Source organism: Equus quagga, chromosome 13 (genome assembly GCF_021613505.1).
Source record: "Equus quagga isolate Etosha38 chromosome 13, UCLA_HA_Equagga_1.0, whole genome shotgun sequence".
NCBI lineage: Eukaryota > Metazoa > Chordata > Mammalia > Perissodactyla > Equidae > Equus > Equus quagga.
The window spans coordinates 84318560-84337411 of record NC_060279.1 but is presented as its reverse complement, the minus strand read 5'-3'; the positions used below and the strand labels follow the sequence as shown (position 1 = coordinate 84337411).

Genomic DNA, 18852 nt, shown 5'->3' with positions numbered 1-18852 from the left:
TGATCCCACAGCTGAAGATGAGGCTCCCGCCCCTGCCCACCCCCATCAAGGAGCACGGGGCCAGGCCACCAACGTTGCTGAGTATTTATTTGGTCCCAGGAGTGATGCGGGAAGCAGACCGGGGACAGGAGTGGGTGATCTTGTGCAGGAAGAGGGGCGTTGGGGGCGAAGGGGATAGCAGGCTGGGATCACTGATTGTCGAAGCAGAGGGCTGAACCCTGGGGGGAGGCAGACTGCTCCCCTCCCCCAGGGGTTCCAGGGGCTTCTGGGTATGTGCGTGGTGGGAAAGTTGGCAAGTTATCATGATTGGCATAATGGGGGTGGGGGAGAAGGCAGGAAAGCATCATGAGATTGGGGCGGAGGAGTCGGGGGTGGGCAGTTAGTGGTCAAAGAAGGTTTAAAGGTGGGCCTGGGCGTGGCTTTGGCCAGGAGTCTGGGGTCAGGGGCTTGAGGGTAGGGATCAAGGCGCAGGCGGAGGCCTCACTCGGTCAGGGGGCCGCAGCGAGTGCCACTGGGCAATGGGCCGACGGGGGTTGGCCAGCATGTCTGCCCAGTGCCGCAGGCCAGCCCCGCCAGCCGCTGCCCCCACGGCCACCCTCCCGATGGCCTCGTTCTTGCCCAGCTTGTCGTAGTCCAGCACAGTCAGCTCCACCTGGACCTTCTGGGGTGGGCAGGGGAGAAGAGGAGACAGGAGAGTGGAGGAAGGAGGCACAGGGAGGGGGTCGGGCATCACTGCTGAGGAGACCCTCTCCCTAGCAACCAGAGTTCCGGGGGGCCTTCCCTGGAGCTCAGACGGGGGAGCGGGTGGGAGGAGAGAGGAGCGGGGAGCCCTGTGGTTAGGGGGATGCTCTGGAGTCCCTCTTCCTGCGAGGTCAGATTTCAAAGGAGATAAACCCTCAGGACCCCGTTGCTAAGGGTTTGTTAGGAGCCTCTTTAGGGAGCAGCCTCCTAAGCGGGGCAAACCTTCAGGACTCTTAAATGGGTGGAGAAGCCAGGCCTGAGGCCTGGCTAGGCCCTGTCCCCAAAGAGTTGTGGGGAAATCTCTATTCTTAGTGACCGCAGCTCCTGGGGCGGTGGAGGAGGTGGGGAGGCGGGGCGGCATCCTGGTCTCCCTTGCGGGGCGGGGCTTCCAAGTATTACTGGGGCGGGGCATCCTGGTTTCCCATAGGGGCGGGGCTTCCTGGTCCTCCTAGGAGGAAACTGAGATTGCCAACACAGCCTCACACCCCCAGGACCTGGCTTCTGCAAGTTGCTAAGGAGCCTCCCTTCCCCTAGCAACGGCGTTGCTAAGGGCCTGGGGCTCTGGGGGAAGGGCTGTCCTGGCAGGGCTGTGGGGAGGTGTGAGCTCACCTGGACCTGGTCACAGGGCACCTCGAAGCTGAAGGCCTCGTTGTAATACGGGTTCAGAGTGTTCTTCTTGATGGTCGTTTTCTTCTTCCGCACCTTTTTCCCACCCTGCAGCAGGTGGACCTTGACGTACGGATCTGGGGAGAGGGAGGAGGAGTCTTTATAGCCTCCCCACTGTTGAGTCCAGGGGGATCAGACTGAGGGGAATGCGTGAGACTCTTCTTTAGAACAACATAGAGACACCCCATGCAACCCTCAGGTCTCCCTCTCTCCATGCCCAAGTCGAATCCATATCCTCCCACAGCAGCCTGTACCTCCCTCTCCCCCAAGGGACCCTCAGAGCCCAGAAACTGCCAGCACCGTAGCCAGAGAACCTCCCCACCACCACCACCACCATCTCCTGGCTCCCCACACACCTGACAGCCCTCCTACGTCCATCTTCTTCAGGTTTTTAGCTTCCAGGACGATGACGGTGAGCTTCCCGGCAGTGGGGACATAGCGCAGGGAGAAGCAGATGTCCCCCAGTTTTTCCTGCTAAAAGACGGAGAGGGACCCATCACCCCAGCGCCCCCTCCACATCCATCTTCTCTCCGACCTTTCTTCCCTCCCCCTCGCCTTGGAATAGAATGATCCAGAGTTAAGACCCCAGTGGTACAGTCCAAGGGGCAGGGGAGGCTATAAGGTCGAAGCCCTGCCAGAAGAGCGCTCGGAGCTACCCCGCTGCCGCAGGTGGAAGGACCGAAGGGCCCGGGAGGTCTGAGACCTGATTGGCCCAGGGTTGTGGTGGGCGGGCTCAGCCGTGGGGGCGTGGCCCACCCATGCTCACCTCCTCCCGCGGAGCCGCCTGCAGCTCCCGCCAGGCCACCACCGGCCGCCCCAAGTCCACGGAGCTCATGGGGACTCGCACCTCCCCGATGGCATCGTTGCGGGAGAAGCGGTCGAAGTCATACACCGCCATGACCAGCACCCTGCCCCCCAGCTCCACGTAGGGGACCTGGGTGAGGGGGTGCGCAAAGAAGAGAGCACAAGGTGAAGAGGAGGAAGTCAGAGAGAGAGGAAGTGGGGAACAGCGCATCCAGGTAGAAGGGACAAGTGGGGCAGCGAAGGTCCAAGGAAACAGTGGCGGGGGTTCATAGAACCCAAATGGGACACCCAAGGACCAAGGGAACAGCCCAGGGGACAGCAGTGCCCCAAAGGGACAACCCAGGGTCCAGTGGAATAGTCTCGAGGGCTGCTAGCTGCCACCTGAGATGTGGCTGCCTCCAGAAAAAGTTGAAGGGGTCGGTCCCCAGTGTTCCAGGGACTGGGGGCAGGCTGCTGAGCGCGGGGCACTGAGGCCAGAGCTCACCTTGAAGGCAAAAGTCTCCCCAAAGTGTGGGTTCAGCGTCTGCCGATGCACCTTGGTCTCATGCCGCCTCCGCTTGTCTGGCAGCAGGTAGACCCGCACGTAGGGGTCGGAGGAGCCACCCAGGTCCAAGGCTGCCAACCCCTCAGCTTGCAGGATGCCCACCAGCAGCTGTACAGGGGTGAGGGGACCCTCGTCTTAGCTCTCCTTCTGGAACCTCCTCTAAGAAAGAGCTAGAACCCCTGGGCCCCTCCCCTCCAAAGCATCCCCCTCCTCCACACCCACCTGGCCACTCTGGAAATCATAATCCAGTGAGTACTGCAGTCGTCCTAGCTCATGCTTCTCTGCCACCTGCTTCCCTGGCCCAGATGGTGCTGGCTCCAGCTCCTCCACTTCTGGCTGCACCTTAGGGAGCCAGGGGCAAGGGCATGTGAACTCTTCCCCTGATCGTGGTAACCTCCAGGCCCAGAAGCCAAGGGAGGCTCACAGATCTCTAGGACTATACCTGAGCACTTGCAGGCTAAGCAGAGCCAGTGTTTGACTAGTGATGTCTGCCACAGGCAGGGACTAGCCATGGTAATACTCCTTACAGTACCTTTGTCAATGTTTGATTAGTGATGTCTGCTGTGGGCAGGGAATAGACCTGGGGACACACATGCAGTGTGTTTGTCATGCCTAGACTAGAAAAACAAGTGCTGAGAGTGTCTTATTGCCTTCAGGGGGGATGCAGGAGATTTTATTTCACATGCTAGTAGATGTGTTGGGGTAGTTGTCCAAATTGCCATGTTGATTAATGATCTCGCCACAGAAAAACATGGAGAAATGGCATATTTACTGTGTATTTGCCATTCTAAACTACAATAATTGATTTCTCCTGAACCTAAGCCACCAATTTTCAAAATTCAATGTGAATCAGAATTCCCCTAAGGAGTGTGGTAAAATGACTTCACTTTAGAGACTCTGACTTAGAAGGTCTGGTGCAAGATCTGGACTTTGCATTTCAACAAGTGCCCCACAGGTGATTCTGATACAGATGGTCTCTGGAGTCCCTGGCTTAAGGGACAGGGATGGTGGATACCAGGACCCTAAAGGGCATCCCTTATGGGTAATAATTATAACAGCTATTTGTTGAGAAGGGACGGGGGAAATACTAGTTATGGACCACGAACTTAGGGCTCAGAGACAGACAGTGAATTTCCCAAGGTCATACAGCTGGTTCCTCTAGGTTGGAAACCTAGGACTCTCTGGCTCCCAGGTGAGCACCATTCCACTCTGCATTCAGCGGCCTAATGCTCAGATCCTTGCACCTGTAGCCTTTTATTTTCCACTCTAATGGCTTCTTCCAACCCAGGTTTCTTTCATTCTCTCGAGGCTGCCATACAACCTCCTCCCTGGTCTCCTTGTCCCAAATCTGCCCTCTATATGTGTTCCAGAGTATTCATCCTAACACCCATCTGACCCTGTCCCTCTGCTGCTCAAAACTCTTCCACGGCTCCCAATCACCCTCATTATGTGTAGATACTGCTGAATTCTCCAGATGCCTCATTCTAGAGCGAAGTATATCTATATTCTATGCCCCAGCTATTGTGAAAAATGACTGTTCTCCAAATAGGCCTCAGAATCTGGATGCCAGGCCTCAGCACATCTGAGCTGGAATGTCCTTCTCTCTGTCCTCAGTTAACTCTGTGTGCCCCTTGGGTCTCAGTAGAGAAGTCACCTCCGCCAGGAAGCCTTCTCTGACCCTCCAGGCTGTCAGGTGGTTTCTCTGCACTCCCATATGCCCCATATTGCCCTAATGGGGCACACACCACCCTGTACTGTGACTGTGTGTGTCTGACTTCCCCACCAGACTGGAGGTTCTTGTGAACAGTGACTAGGTCTGGTCCATCTCCAGGTTCCCAGAGTCCAGTTTAGGGCGAGGCACATACGGGAGATGAGGCAATAAGGTGGGCGTAGGAGGGAAGGGAGTGGGGACTGAGGTTGCTGGGCCATGATGAGGAGCAGGGGTGCAGAAAGGGGCAGGGCTGAGGGGCTGGGCCAGCCACACCTTGTCTATGTAGCTGCGGCCCAGCTCCCTCACTTCCTGCAGGTGGACCTGGGCTTGGGCCTGGCTCTTCTTGCCCATCCTCCTCCGACAACGCTTCCGGTAGAGACAGAAACAGCAGCTGAAGACGAGGAGGCCTGAGACCAGCACGATTGTGGCCAGGGCCCAGGGGGGCACTGCGGAGGGCACGGAGACAACACTGAGCCCTAGGAAGTAGCCTGGCTGATTCAGTCTGGATTACACGTCGAAGCTGTAATCCTGACCTTGTTTTCCCTCCAGCCATTTGCACTCCATTCCCCCCCCGCCCCCACACACACACATACCATGTTTTCCTTCCAACTGATTTCACCCATAAAGCAATTCGATGCCCTAATCCAGGCTGATACCGTCCAGATTTTCTTGCCTATTAGTTCCACCTCTCCTTCCACCCACTTTCTAATTTCTGCTCAACTCCCGATGCTCTTAGAAGCCTTAACCCCTGCCCGGGGATCAGTTTCCCTGTCTTTAAAAGAAGGGAGAGGTGGACCTTCCAGTTCACCAATCCATCCAAGATTCCATTCCATTTCACATCCCTTGATCTGGGTCTTGATTTTCTTGCAAACCTGTTCCTTTTCCATTTCATTTAGATTGCAGTCCAGGATTCCGACTACGATCCCACCCGGATTTTCCAGCCCGCCAGCCCGAGTACGCCCGGACCGAATCCCGCCCAGGGGAATCCTGGCTGCGGTTTCCCTCCGCTCTCGACCCAGGTCTTGCTCACCAGGGCCGTGGCTGATGCGACTCGAGTCAGGAGGTGTGTCAGGCGCTGGAGGCCCGGGGGTTGAGGGCTCCGGGAACATGGCGGCGGGCTCTTACAGTCCTTTCTGCGAAGGCACCCAAGCGCCCTAGCCCCCCACGCCCACCCCGTGCGTCCCTTGAGTCCTTCGAACAACAAAGAACTCCAACTCCCATCGGCACGCTGGGCGACCAGCCGCACAGGAATCCGCAAGCCGCCGCGAGGCATGCTGGGGGTTGTGGTTTCAGCTTCCCAGCGACGGAGGGCGGGCGCTGGAGGTGGGCTCCAGGACCTAGTTCCATCCCAAAGGGACGCCTTCTCTCTCTTAGGACCCCACCCCCGGGAATCCCACTGACTTGCCCTCTTCCTTGTCACTCCCCAGGGCCTGAACCGGAAATGGGCAAAGGCGGGCGTGGGAACTAGCGGACCGGGTTGCCCAGAGCAACGGCTGGCTCCACTCGGGCGGGGTGGGAGCAACGCTAGTTGCCCTGGCAACGGTCTGTTGCCAAGACAACGGGCGGGGCTTACGCACAGAGGCTGAGTCTGGGCGGGGCAGGCTCGAGCAGGCTCCCTCGGAGCCCCGTCGGGCCTGATACCTCAGCCCCGGATCCCGGGACAAGCGAGGATGGGGAGGGGGCGGCCTTGCCAGTCGGTCCATGAGCCTACAGCTGCCTCCTCCCTCCACATCTGGCCCTAGGAGCGGAGCTTCAAGCTTCCCCCTCCTCCTACTCCTGCGGGGAATGTAGGGGGCAGGGGGCTACCCTGCTGCTCTGCTGGGCCCACATCCTCCTCGGCCTGTTTGTCTCTCCCTTGCATCCCTAGCTCTGTCTTCACACCTGTCCTCGTGACTGCCTCGGCCTCCTCTTCTCTCTCTTGACTCCAAATCGAGGTCTTCTCTATTTCTATCCGTCGCCCATCGGCCCCTCGCCCCTCTCCCGTCTGTGTCTGTCTCGCTCTCTGCCTGTTGTCTGGTCCCTGTTTCCCGGGGTCTCTCCCCCGCCTGCTCCTCCCTCCCCTCTGGCTCTTTGTCTCCACACCTGTGTCTAAATCCCAATCTCCCCGTTTCAGGATCCAGCCCTCCTACTCCCTCTGTTGGTCCTTCCCAGTGTCCCCTCCACATGCACACACATCCCATTTCTCTAGGGATGGGAATGAGGTTGGGGCTTAGGGAGCGGGACCCAGAGGCTCCTACCTGCTCAGCGGCTGGACAGGACCCTCCCGGGAGACACCTAGGCGCCGGCCCCGCCCGGACCCCGCCCCCGCACGCGGGCGGCTGGCGCTGTCCTCGGTGCTGATCGCGGAGCGCGATGGGGCCGGGGCGCGGCTGGGTGGAGCCGGGCCGATGTGTGTGTGCGTGTGTGTGAGAGAGAGAGAGACAGACAGAGAGACAGACAGACAGAGACAGAGAGAGACAGAGAAAGAGACAGACAGAAACAGAGAGAAAGAAAGAAAGAGGGCGTGTGCGCGCGCATGCGTGTTCGGTCCCTGGTAGGTGGAGAGTCCCGCCCCGCCCCTCGTCCCGCCCACGAGCCGGGAACCACCAGGGCGCCCACTGATGTTTATCCTGGTCCCCCAGGATTTTCCGCCTTCTATTCCAGCCCCCCTCTCCCCACCCTCGGTACTGCCCAAAGAACCGGGCACCCGGATACCTGGTCCTAGGACCCAGGAGACCCTCTCCGGAGACATTAGTGATCAGATATCCAGACAGGAGATTTGGCGTGAACGTCTCCAGCAAATCAGTCCCAGACATCACCCCACCCTCTAAGTTCCCATATCGCCAGGCCCAGAAGGCAAGTCCCCACGCTCCTAGTTCCAGGGAACGGCGTCCACACTGCCCAGACCCTGAACACAGAAGTCTGGACCTCCAGCCTTCACTGAGAAACTCAACCATCCAAACCTCTGTTTTTTCGGGTGCAAAATTGTGAGTCCCTCTAGGATGTCTGCCTCAATACCGAAACATTAGGAGCCCACCTCCACCCCCACGCCAATATTATTTCCAGACCCATAAATCCACTGGGGCAAGTGTCTCTGGGGAGAACAGTGATTTAATAAATTATGGGATAGAAAAAAAAAATGTACAGGCAATGAGGTGCAGGGAAACCTCAGACCCTGGAAGACTGATTTTGTTTCTCGAGTAAAGAAGAGCAAGATCCTGCCTGCCCTTGCTCCTTGGGTAGCCAGATTTCCAGACCCTAGTTCTTTCCTTCCTTGGAATTCAGCTTGTTTCCTTGAGACCCTGCAGCCCGGGCCTCCGGGGTCCTCCTCCCTCAAAGAATGAGGAAATCCTTGCTCCCATCCCTCCCCTCCTTTGAGGAAGCAGGAATCTAGCATCCCAGCTTCCACCTGACCTCCTCCCCCAAGGAAATAGTTTAGACTGCCAGCCCCCTCCTCCTGCAGGGCCCAGGAGTCTGGGACCCCAGCCCTCTGCTCTCCCAGGGGTCCTGGAATCTGGGGTGAAGTAGGGATGCAGAGTTTGAGCCTAGCTGGGCTGGGGTCTCAGCCCTCCTGCAGCTTATGCCTCCTGCTGCTCGGCCTGGATGGCGGCCACATTCTTGTAGAGCAGATTCTCATACATGGGCTCCGTCTTGGCTGGGATTAGGGAGGACTGCTGGAGGAACCGCAGGATGCACTCGTGCAGGAACACGTACTGGGCCTGGGGAGGGGCCCCACGGGGTTAGGGGTGCCCTCCTGAGGCTTGGCTTGCCTTCCACCAGGGCCCCATCCCCCCCCCACCCGCCCTGTGCCCCTCAGGAGCCCCATCACCTCAGTCTGCACCATCAGCGGCCGGCTTTCCCTCATCTTCTTCAAGTAGCTGAAGGGCCCCACGAGACCCTCACACTCCAGCTGCCGCAGGAGGACGTCCAGGGCGATGAGGGTGCCCGTGCGGCCCACACCAGCACTAGGCAGGGACAAGAAGGGGTGAGGCCACGGGAGGGGGGAGTCTCAGCTGACTGGAGGGGTCTGCTTGGGGAGCACCCAGGGCTCATGGTATTATTCAGGGAGACACTGTTCTGGGGATACACTGTAAGTGGAGGTTACTTAATTAAGCGGAAACTAATTACACACAACTCTGCCCTGAGTTCCTTCCATTAGCTAGGCCCTGTCCCAAGGTGCATTTTCGCTCCTCCCGTGCCTGAGAGGTAGGAGCTATCTGCATGTCCACTTTACAGATGGGGCAATGAAGGCTGAGTGAGGTGAAGTCACTTGTCCCAGGTCACTCGGCTAATAAGTGACAGAGCTGGGGGTTCACGCATGGGAAGATGAATTCCCAAGCTGATAATCCAGAAAAAATTCTTTAAACATAAAATTAACCATTTTGAAGTGAACAATGCAGTGGCATTTAGTACCTTCACCATGTTGCGCACGGCCACCTCTAATTAGTTCTGGAACACTTTCATCTCCCCAAAAGGAGACCCCATACCCGTTATCAGTCTCTCCCCATTCTCTGCTCTCCCCAGCCCCTGGCAACCACCAATCTGTCTTCTGGCTATGTGGCTTTGCCTCGGGGACATTTCGTGTACACAGAATCATGTGCTATGTGACCTTTTGTGTCTGGCTCCTTTCACCCAACATGCTGCTTTCCATGTCCATCCAAGTCATCGAATGAATCAGTGCTTCATTTGTTTTTATGGTTCAAGCTAATCGTCCTAACCTCCACATGCAAGATTCCCTTCTGCACTTGGGGGAAGGGATGACATTCTGCTGGGGACACATCCAGAGGGTACTATCTGGGGACAGGGCAGGTGTTAGGACACAGTTCAGCAGAGAGATGAAGAGCGCCACCATGGACATCTGCTCGGCCGCTTACTACTGGCCTTGAACCCAGTGACTTGAGTTTTCTGACTGTCTCCTTAGCTCTGCCGCGACGAGGAGCCCCTTTGGTCATGAGGGTGCACTGAGGATCAGCAAGACTGTGGCTGTGAGGTTTCCATCACAGAACCGACACATGTCTGTGTTCCCTGAGTGTCAACTCTCACCAAAAGTGGGGCTCCCATTTCAGAGGCTGGCTGTCACTCAGGAGCAAGCCCCTCCTCATCCCCGTCCTGGCTGCATTTAGTGAAATCTCATCTATGGAGGCTTCCGTAGATGAGCAAGACCCAGCCAGGAGCCCAAGAGGTGTTTCAAATGTTTCTCACAATCTTTGTCCGCTCCGCTCCTCCCCTTCACTGCTTCCTCCCTTCTGCTCCTCCTTAACCTTTTCCTCTTTCTTTCCCGTCTTCTCACCCTTATCCTCATTCACTGCCCCCTTACTTTCTGCCTCCATCACCTCCACCTCCTTCTCCTCGCTTCTGTCTCCTTCCTCTACAAGTTCCCGAAGACCCAGATACTCCTGTTTTCCGAGTCCCAAGGGGGTGGTTCTCTCACAGGGAGGGGGTCCTCACCTGCAGTGCACGATGGGGGGGCCTCCCCCCATGGTCTGGTTCAACCACTGCCGGAGCATCTTCCAGAAAGCCAGCAAGGGGTCTGGGGAGTGGGGGACGCCATGGTCTGGCCAGGTCATGTAGTGGAACTGACGCACAGATAGAGCCTTCTGCTCTTGCATCTAAACCGAAGGTGGGTTGGGGAGGGAGAGCTGAGGACCGGGGCGGCTGTTTTCTGACTGGTTGGGGCATCCCTGGGGCACACCGCAGTCCCTTGGGGGAGTGACAGAAGGTTAGACTTCATGGGAAATTCTGGGGAAGGGGCTGCCCTGGAATGTCATGGGGAGGAATTGAGGGCCAAGACAGGGCTGGTGAGGCGGGGGGACTTACGTGCCAAAGCTTCAGGTCTCGTACTGTCCAGTTCTCCATCACCTTCTCATCCGTCAGGGTCACTTGTAGGCTCCCATGGGTGCAGGGCTGGGCATCTAGAGGCCAATAATGCTCACACTTCACCTGGGGAGTACTGGAGGGTCAGAGACACGAGGCCCCAGAGAACTTACCCCGATACCCCTCTGCACTGTGGCTCTTGCATTCAGTGCCGGGGAATCCCTCCCGCCCCAGCCATGAGGCAAGACCCACAGGCAGCCAGGAGTAGATTCATCCCAGCCCGGAGGACCGCTCCTTCCCAAGGTCATTGGGATCAGCTTCGCCCCATACATGGACCAGTGGATGGACTGGGGGAGATGGAAGAGGCTGGGGTCATACTGGAGAGAATGAGTGAGGTCTGGGTCAAGGTCTACACTGGGATCAGTGTCCCAGACAGGGTCACAGGTTGGAGCTCAAGGGTCAGCACCCAGGAGCCAGGTCTCCTCTCACCCGGCCGGACTCCACACAGTTGGTCAGCATGACCAAGGTGTGGCTCTGCTGTTCCCACACCAGGCGCCAGAAGTCACCCACGGTCTGGGGCAGGGGGCCCTGGGCTGCAATGAACTCCTGGGGACTCCAGAGACCCTGGTTGAGAAAAAGAGGCAAATCATGACCCCCTCAGGCCTTTATCTTCTCTGGCTCACTCAGCATCCTCCCAGCTCCCAACCACAACCTTACAGGTATGAAGCTGGCGTTGATGTAGTCAGAGCCTGGCTTCTCATGGAGGGGCTCCAGGGGCACGCGGGACCAGTCATCTACCGGGAGAGGCCAGCATTAGCAATGCAGAGAGAGGGGCGAGAGACCCGGAGAGACTCAGAGAGGCATGGAGACAAGACTGAGACGCAAGGACAGAAAGTCATGCCGAGGTGCATACAGACACTGGGAGCTCGGAGAGCGACGGAGGGACCTCAGCTGGGAGGAGAACGTCAGGGGGCTCTCAGCTCACTGGTGGCAGGAGCTTTGTCTCTCACAGGGGATAAGGGATGGGACCAGGGATGGGGTGTTGACAAAGTCACAATTGGGGACAAAATCATAGAGGCTTGAGACTTACAGGGCAGCACGTTTCTGTAACGGTTCTTGGCGCTGTTTTCTGGAGCTAAGGCCACCGTCTGAGACTGGTTGTGGCCCTCCAGGGCCAATTGCTGGGGGCAGAGGCACAGCAGAGATGCATGGACATTAGAATTTCTCCACCTTCTGCCGGGCACACCCCTGCTGCTCCCCTTGCCCCTTGCACCCTGGAATTCTATGCCACCCATAAAAATGGAATGTACAAGTACCACCATCCCTGCGGGGCATTTGGGAGGGTTGGGGGGACATTGGGGACTGGAGAGATGGGTGGGAGAGAAGGTGGCAGAGGAAAACATAGGTGTTTCTTTAGGACTGACCCAAGGACCCATCTTTAGTGTAAGATTTAATGAGTCAAGAGATAATCATGCCTGAGAATTTCTGTGTCAGCCAACAAAGTATGTGTCGCTGGTTCTGTTTAATCCCAAAGGTGTGAAAGGTCTGGGGTGGGCTGGTGGGGTTCAGATCAGCCTCCTCTGTTCCACCCCACCTGGTACTCGTTTGCAAAACCACAGTTGCTGTCCTTCGCATTTTCCCTGACGTGGTCAGCAAAGTCTTCTGCCTGGATGTCCCCTGTAAAGCTGTGGGTGGGGAGCCAAAGAGTTTAACCTCCTTTAATCCTATTCTCTTGGGATAAAAGAAAAGTTGTTTTTTCATTGTTTGTTTATTTTTTACATCCCCAGAACTTATTTGTCTTATAACTGGAAGTTTGTACCTTTTGACCACTTTCACCAATTCCACCCTCCACCTCTGGCAACTACCAATCTGTTCTCTGCATCTATGAGCTCGATTTTGTTTGGTTTGGTTTTTTTTAGATTCCACATATAAGTGAGATCGAATAGTACTTGTCTGTCTCTGTCGCACTTATTTCACGTAGCATAATGCCCTCAAGGTCCATCCACATTGTTGCAAGTGGCAAGATTTCATTCTTTTTCACGGTTGAGTAATATTCTATCACATATATACACCACATCTTTATCCACTCATCCATCAATGGACGCTTAGGTGGTTTCCAAGTCTTGGCTGTTGTGAATAATGCTGCAATGAACATGAGAATGCAGATGTCTTTTGATAGTGATTTTGTTTCCTTTGGATAAATACTCAGAAGAAGAATGGCTGGATCAAAAAAGGTATTTTTGATCCATCAATTCCACTCCTGGCTGTATACCCCAAAGAACTGAAAGCAGGGTCTCAAAGAGATGTTTGTGCGCTCATTTCATAGCAGCATTATTTACAACAGCCTAAAGGTGGAAGCAACCTAACTGTCCACCGATGGATGAATGGATAAGCAAAATGTGGTCTATCCATACGATGGAATCCTATTCAGCCTTAAAGAGGGAGGAAATTCTGACACATGCTACAACACAGATGAACCTGAAGAACATTGCACCAAGTGAAATAAACTGGTCACGAAAGGACAAATACTGTATGATTCCACTTATATAAGGTATCTAGAGGAGTCAAATTCATAGAGACAGAAAGTAGAAGGGCGGGCGCCAGGGCTGGAGGAGGGGGAATACGGAGTAAGGGTTTAATGCAGACAGAGTTTCAGTTTTGCAAGATGAAAAGAGTCCTGTGGACGGATGGCGATGACAGTTGCACAATAAAGTGAATGTACTTAACACTGCTGAACTGCACCCTTAAAAATGGTTAAGATGGTAAATATTAAGTTATGTGTGTTTTACCACAATTAAATTGTTTTTAATTCAAAAAAAAGAAAAGGTGTTTCTTCTCCCATTTAGGGCCACTCCCTTTCTCCTGGGCTCCCATTCCCTCCCACCTTCTCCAGCCATCGGTCCTTCCCTCACTTCTGTGTCCCCACCCGCTCCTCTTTCCCTTTCACTTGTAAACAGGCTAATCTCTCTTCTATATAAAAAAAAAATCTTTGGACCTCATGAAGCTCCTCCTGCAGCTCTTTCTCTCTCTTCCCCATGGAATATAATCTTGTGAACAATGTCTTGACTCGGTTTCGAAGCTGGGACTGGACGCCAGTCACTTCCCCTTCTTGAGCAGCTGATTAAATTCACATCCTCACCGCCACCTCTATCAGGATGTCACACTCTGGGCCACTGCCCACTCACCTTCCCTCATCCCCCCAAGGCAGGTACCAGAAAACCATAGGGACAACCCCTAGGGCCCAGAGGCTGCTGAACTCATTCAGACTAAGACTGCTTGCCTTGCATTGCCCATTCCTTCCTCCAGAAACCTAAATAAAGGCTCTTGCTAGGTCTCTTCCACCTCCCTCTGCTCCCGACCGGCCCTGATGCTTCCCATGCGGCTCTGCATGATGTGAAATAAACCATCTTTTCAATGGCACTCGCCTCTGATCTGTGGGCCTTATCATAACTAAACGATGATAAAACCTATTACAACACCTCTTCACATTCGGACTTCTCGCAGGGACCAGTTTCCTCCACCTCCTTTCTACACTTCACGGTGGCCTGGTGTCTACACCACTGCTCCAGGGGAACGTCTTTTTCCAAAGTCCCCTTATCTTATTGGCCTCCTCATCTCTAATTCCAAGTCCCCCTCAGTCGGTCCTTCAGGTGACCACATGGCGGCATTCCGCACCCAGGACTGCTCCTTCCCTTTTTCTGGATCTGTGATCCCATCCTGCTTTGCACCACTGCCACCACCTCTCCGGCCACTGCTTCTCCGTCTCCTCCTCCTCTGTTCATCTTAAAAGGTGGCTGTTTCTGGGACCGCACCCTCAAGCCCCCTTTTCTCACTGGACACACACCTCTTATGGGCTTTGTCCACTTTCGTAGCTTCACCTTCAAATCTGTACATCTGTGATTTCTGAATTTCTCTCGCCATTTCCTACTTCTCACTCTCCCAAGCTTCCGATCCATTTTCCCACCCACCTCCTGCAATCTTCACCTGGATGTCCTGGAGGATTATAACGGGGACATCCAAACATGCATGTGGAGGTTGGGGATGGGGAAATGCTCAACATATAGACAGGGCCAGACTTGGAATCCAGTGAATGCAGTGACTTGTTGCAGATGCCACACAAAGCAGATAGGCACAGGATAAGGTGGCAGGAGGTCAACATTATTGGGGTGGGATGCGGGCCAGGACAGATTCCACGGCAAAGAAGAAACTGGACATCATCTTCCCCACACCTGTATTTGGTCTACCTTGTGCATCTGCTTCTGATGGCCACTGCCTCAGGTTACCCCTCATTCTTTTGCGCCCAGGCCATCACAGCTGTTCTCCCAACTTCCCTCCTTTCCCTGTCCCGTCTCTCCTCTATCAATCCCTGGGCGTTTTTCTAACATACAGATTTGACATTATTGACCTGATCTAAAGAGGACTCAGAACGATGAAGAATTTGCACAAACTTTCTCCTGAACCATTGAACTGTGGATCCAACTGCCCATTCAACGTCTCCACTTGCATGTCCAACAAGCATCTCAAACTTAATGTGTCCACAACTGAGCTCCAGATACTTTCCCCCCAAGCTGCTCGCCCATAGTCATTTCATCTCAAGCAGCAGAGATTCCAGTCTTCCTGGTGCTCAGGCTAAATTCCTTAGAGTCACTCTTGAGCCCTCTCTGAATCTCATACCACACATCCATCCTTTACAGATCTGCTGTTTAAACACTCAGACTATATCTTGAACCTGACCACCTCTATCCATTTCCTGGTTCAAGACCCCATCACCTCTTGTTTGGATTATTACAAGCTTCTTCTTCTATCGTCCTGCTTTTGCCTTTGCTTCTTAAATATGTGAGATTGTGTCACTGGTCTATTCAAAACCCTCCCAAAACTCTTATCTCAGAATAAAACCAAAGTCCTTACTTTAATCTATAAGGTCCTACCTAACTGGCCCCACCTGATACCTCTCTCACCTCATTTCCTACTACCTTCTACCTTCCCCTTCATTCATGCTCCTGCCTCAGGGCCTTTGCACCTGCTGGTCCCTCTGTCTGAAATGCCTTTTCCCCTAAGATGTGCACATGGCTCCTTCCCTCACTTGCTTCAAGTTTGTGCTCAAATGACTTCCTCTTAATCATCGTCTTTGGAAGGCTTTTCCTGGACATCCTCTGTAAAATAGTCCTCTACCCTTCCTGTTAATTTGTCTCCAGGTAAATGTCACATTCTTTATTGTCTTTTTTATTAATGTTCTCTTGTGCTAGAATGTACTCTCCATGAGGGCAGGAACCTTCGCTTAACTCACTGTTTCCTTGGTACCTAGAACAGTGCCTGACATACAGTAGGTGATCCCTGTCACAGAGGTCATTAGGCTTGTGTGTGTGGATTCACTGACCCTGCCCTCTAACCCGTCCAGTGACCAGCAAGCACCCCTTGATTTGACCTGAGAGTGACTCTTTTGGATGCTTCCCAAAACCTCCTGCTCACCAACAGTCCGGATCCACGGGCGCTGCTTTCTTCTCACTCTTCTTACGTCTGGGAAAAGGATGTTGGGATGCAAGGCTCAGGGAGCGAGGATGGACCCAGGGGTCCTCATCCTTCCCCCAGCCCCCACCCTCCAGATAGTGTGAGTCCTGCGTCAAGTCTCACCTCCTCTTCAGGAAGAAAACCAGTAGGCCCACCAGGATGAGAAGCAGAAGGACACCAATAATGGCTCCGGCGATGACCCCTGGGGGAGGGAGCATGGGCAGCATTAGAGCCCTGGTCTTGTCGCCTGATGTCCTAACTCTCCTAGGTCCATCCTTGCTCAGAGTGTGACCAGAGGGCTTACAGCGTAGACGCAGGGGCAGAGAAGGGAAAGGAGAAACTTTCTGGATAAAGCCTCACCTCCCACCCAACCTTTCCTCTCAGACTCTTAGTTCCCGAGGAGCCTGATCCAAAGACATCATTTTTCAGGTGACGTGGCTGCTGAAGATTGACTCTCCCCTCCTTGGCCTAGACTAGTGGTTCTCAGTGTGAGTGATTTTGCCCCCTGGAGACAGCGGGCAATGTCTGGAGACATTTTTGGTTGTCACAACTAGGGTGGTGGTGCCACTGGCATCTAATGGGTGGAGTCTGGGGATGCTGCTAGACATCTTACAATGCACAGGACAGCCCCCTGATGCAGAGAGTGACCCAGCCCAAGATCCAAGAGGATCTGTGCTCTCAGAGACACTTTTTGCTAAGCGAGAGACACTCCTGGACAGTGGGATCCACTGAAACCCAGTTTGGAGTGGCATCCATTTATCATTTCATCAACCTTCAGTCTCTCTCCAGATCAGAGACTCAATCTTATAAGAAGCTCTGATTCCTAGGAAGCGACTGATGGGGTCCAGGGAAGCCTATGACCATGGTCAATGGTACATGATCAAAGATTTCCTGAGCATGAAGTTTGAACATCTTCAAATACCCCACTGATGAGTGAAAAATGGTGCGGCCATGTTGGAAAAAAATTTGACAATTGTTCAAATGGTTAAACATAGAGTTACCATATGACCTAGCAATTCCACTGCTAGATATATACCCAAGAGAAATGAAGACATACATCCACACAAAAATGTGTACACAAATGTTCATAATAGCATTACTCATAATAGTCACAAAGTGGAAAGCACCCAACTGATCCATCATCGGATGAACGGATAAACAAAATGTGGTCTATCCATACAATGGAATATTATTTGGCAAGAAAAGTAATGAAGCACTGATATACACTACAAATGGATGAACCTTGAAAACTTGATACTAAGCGAGAGAAGCCAGTCACAGAGGACCACATATTGCATGATTGTATTTTTAGGAAAAGTGCAGAATAGGTAAATCTATAGAGACAGAAGGTGGATTTAGAGATTGCCAATGGGATGGTTGTTAGGGAATTGGGGAAAAATTAAGGGGCAATGGCTAAAGGGGATGATTTTTCTTTATGGAATAATGAGATGATTCTAAAGTTGATAGTGGTGATAGTTGCACAGTCAGGGAATAGACTAGAAGCCACTCAATTGTACACTTTAAGAGGGTGAGCAGTATGTTATACGAATTCTCTCTCAATAAAGCTGTTTTAAAATGGCAGGAAACAAAACACAAACAAGCCAAAAGGCCCCCATGTGTTGGTGAGACTCCCTCACAACAGAGCCTGAGGGGGTCTAGAGAGACTTTCACCAAAGCCCTCTGTCCCTGTGGGACTCTGCTCACCTGCACTGTCGGTGTGGCAGATCTCGGAGACAGGCAGGGCCCTCATTCCATCCCAGACAGTCGTAACGGTGGCTGGGTAGGACCGAGCTGGCCGCAGACCCGACACGGACACGCCCTTCTCACAGGAGGAATTGTCCTGGGAGTCCCGCTGCACACCCACCTGCAACTCAAAGGCCTGGTAGCCTCCTGGGGGACAAGACCAGGTCAGGATGACCCCATAGCCCCCAGGGATGCTGATGCAGGAGATGATGGTGACGGGATCCGGAACTGGATGGAAGGGACAAGAGGAGTCAGTAGGAGACATTCAAGGTGGCTTTCCATCCCTCCCCATGTTCACCACCAGTGATGCCGATTCTCTGAGAACTTGCCCATCCTTTCCTTCCCCCAAACCAAAATACCTCTCCATCCCTCATTTCCTGTTGTCTTCAAATGGATACACAACAGGTCCCCTCAAACTGCAACTCCCATGAGCCTTTGGACCCTCTATATCACTGCAGTTTATGAAGTCATGACCCCCATGGCCTGATGGGATTTGTAGTCCACGCACCCCTCACTGCCCCCAAGGTCTGACCTAAGCCCCTCCACAGGTAAAAGGAGGCCCATCTCACCTGTGGACACGTGGAGGCTCTGTTTGGAACTGGTTACATTGTTCCTCTCTGCCCACACGCTGAAGGTGTACAGAGTCCCGGGCTCCAGGGCCTTCACCTCATACCTGATCCTGCCTGTCTGGTTGGTCTGAAGTCCTTGGAGACCTTGCCCCCTCTCAGGATATCCCTCACTGGCCCACTGGACCCAGTATATGTAGAGACGAGAATGGGGGTCTTGGGGGGCCTCCCACGACAGAGTGATTGAGTTGTTGGTCTGAGTTTCATTCTGCAGATCCGTGACTTCACTGGGAGCTGAGAAGTGAGGATAGAGGCTCAAGAGGCTGGATTCTAAGGACGCTCACATCTGAGCCGGCTCATACCCTCTCCTCACAGCAAAGCGGCATGGTCTAGACCAGTGCTTTTCAAATTTATTTTCCACCTATATAACTCTTGTGAATACGTAGGTCCCGGCTCAGTAGGTGTGGGACGGGACTGAGAGTGTGCATTTACAATCAGTTCCTGGGAGATGCTGGTGCTGCCCACTCTATGAGCAGCAGGGATCCAGATCAGTGCTTTCCAGGAGAATGTCTAGAGATGGAAATGCTCTTCCACTGCCCAATAGAGCAAGCACTAGCCCAGTGGGATTCTGGGAAGGGGCTGGGAGCCCCTCAACAGAGCTCTTGAGCATGAGAAAAGTGGAACTGAATTTGTAATTTTATGCAGTTCTAGTGAACTTATATTTAAATAACCATGTGTGACCAGTGGCTATCATATTGGACAACAGAGGTCTAGAG

At 53.8% G+C, this 18852-nt stretch overlaps 2 protein-coding genes across 4 annotated transcripts in view; both read right to left on the bottom strand.

The window, feature by feature from the left end:
- Window positions 1-84: 84 nt before the first annotated feature.
- On the bottom strand, window positions 85-6836 carry SYT5 (synaptotagmin 5). Of its 3 annotated transcripts, none has more exons than XM_046683181.1 (9): window positions 6704-6836; window positions 5497-5620; window positions 4740-4912; window positions 2978-3097; window positions 2696-2863; window positions 2174-2341; window positions 1764-1881; window positions 1351-1484; window positions 85-661 (listed from the first exon to the last, which is right to left on the bottom strand). In XM_046683181.1, the coding sequence occupies exons 2-9, from the start codon at window positions 5573-5575 to the stop codon at window positions 461-463; spliced, it is 1161 nt and encodes a 386-aa protein (XP_046539137.1). In that variant the 5' UTR covers window positions 5576-5620; window positions 6704-6836; the 3' UTR covers window positions 85-460. The 3 variants fall into 3 exon arrangements, with proteins under 3 accessions (XP_046539137.1, XP_046539138.1, XP_046539139.1); XM_046683182.1 differs by having other exon boundaries at window positions 5497-5599; window positions 6704-6749; XM_046683183.1 differs by lacking the exon at window positions 6704-6836 and having other exon boundaries at window positions 1764-1878; window positions 5497-5834.
- Window positions 6837-7538: 702 nt separating this feature from the next.
- PTPRH (protein tyrosine phosphatase receptor type H) overlaps window positions 7539-18852 on the bottom strand; it is an 11477-nt gene continuing 163 nt past the window's right edge. Inside the window, exons 2-13 of the mRNA XM_046682096.1 lie at window positions 18080-18415; window positions 17472-17738; window positions 15891-15969; window positions 15729-15776; window positions 11854-11944; window positions 11350-11440; window positions 10977-11053; window positions 10749-10883; window positions 10263-10385; window positions 9894-10054; window positions 8275-8410; window positions 7539-8164 (exon numbers count right to left, since the gene is read on the bottom strand). Coding sequence (XP_046538052.1) covers window positions 8024-8164; window positions 8275-8410; window positions 9894-10054; window positions 10263-10385; window positions 10749-10883; window positions 10977-11053; window positions 11350-11440; window positions 11854-11944; window positions 15729-15776; window positions 15891-15969; window positions 17472-17738; window positions 18080-18415 — 1685 coding nt within the window. The 3' untranslated portion in view covers window positions 7539-8023. The remainder of the gene's footprint in view (window positions 8165-8274; window positions 8411-9893; window positions 10055-10262; window positions 10386-10748; window positions 10884-10976; window positions 11054-11349; window positions 11441-11853; window positions 11945-15728; window positions 15777-15890; window positions 15970-17471; window positions 17739-18079; window positions 18416-18852) is intronic.

Bases quoted from the DNA above. Each gene is read 5' to 3' on its own strand.
- SYT5 (XM_046683181.1), bottom strand. From the start codon at position 5,575: ATGTTCCCGGAGCCCTCAACCCCCGGGCCTCCAGCGCCTGACACACCT. The intron at 4,913-5,496 runs GTGAGCAAGACC...TGCCCTCCGCAG, and splicing joins TCGCATCAGCCACGGCCCTG to TGCCCCCCTGGGCCCTGGCC. The intron at 1,882-2,173 runs GTGAGCATGGGT...TCCGTCTTTTAG, and splicing joins AGGCGGCTCCGCGGGAGGAG to CAGGAAAAACTGGGGGACAT.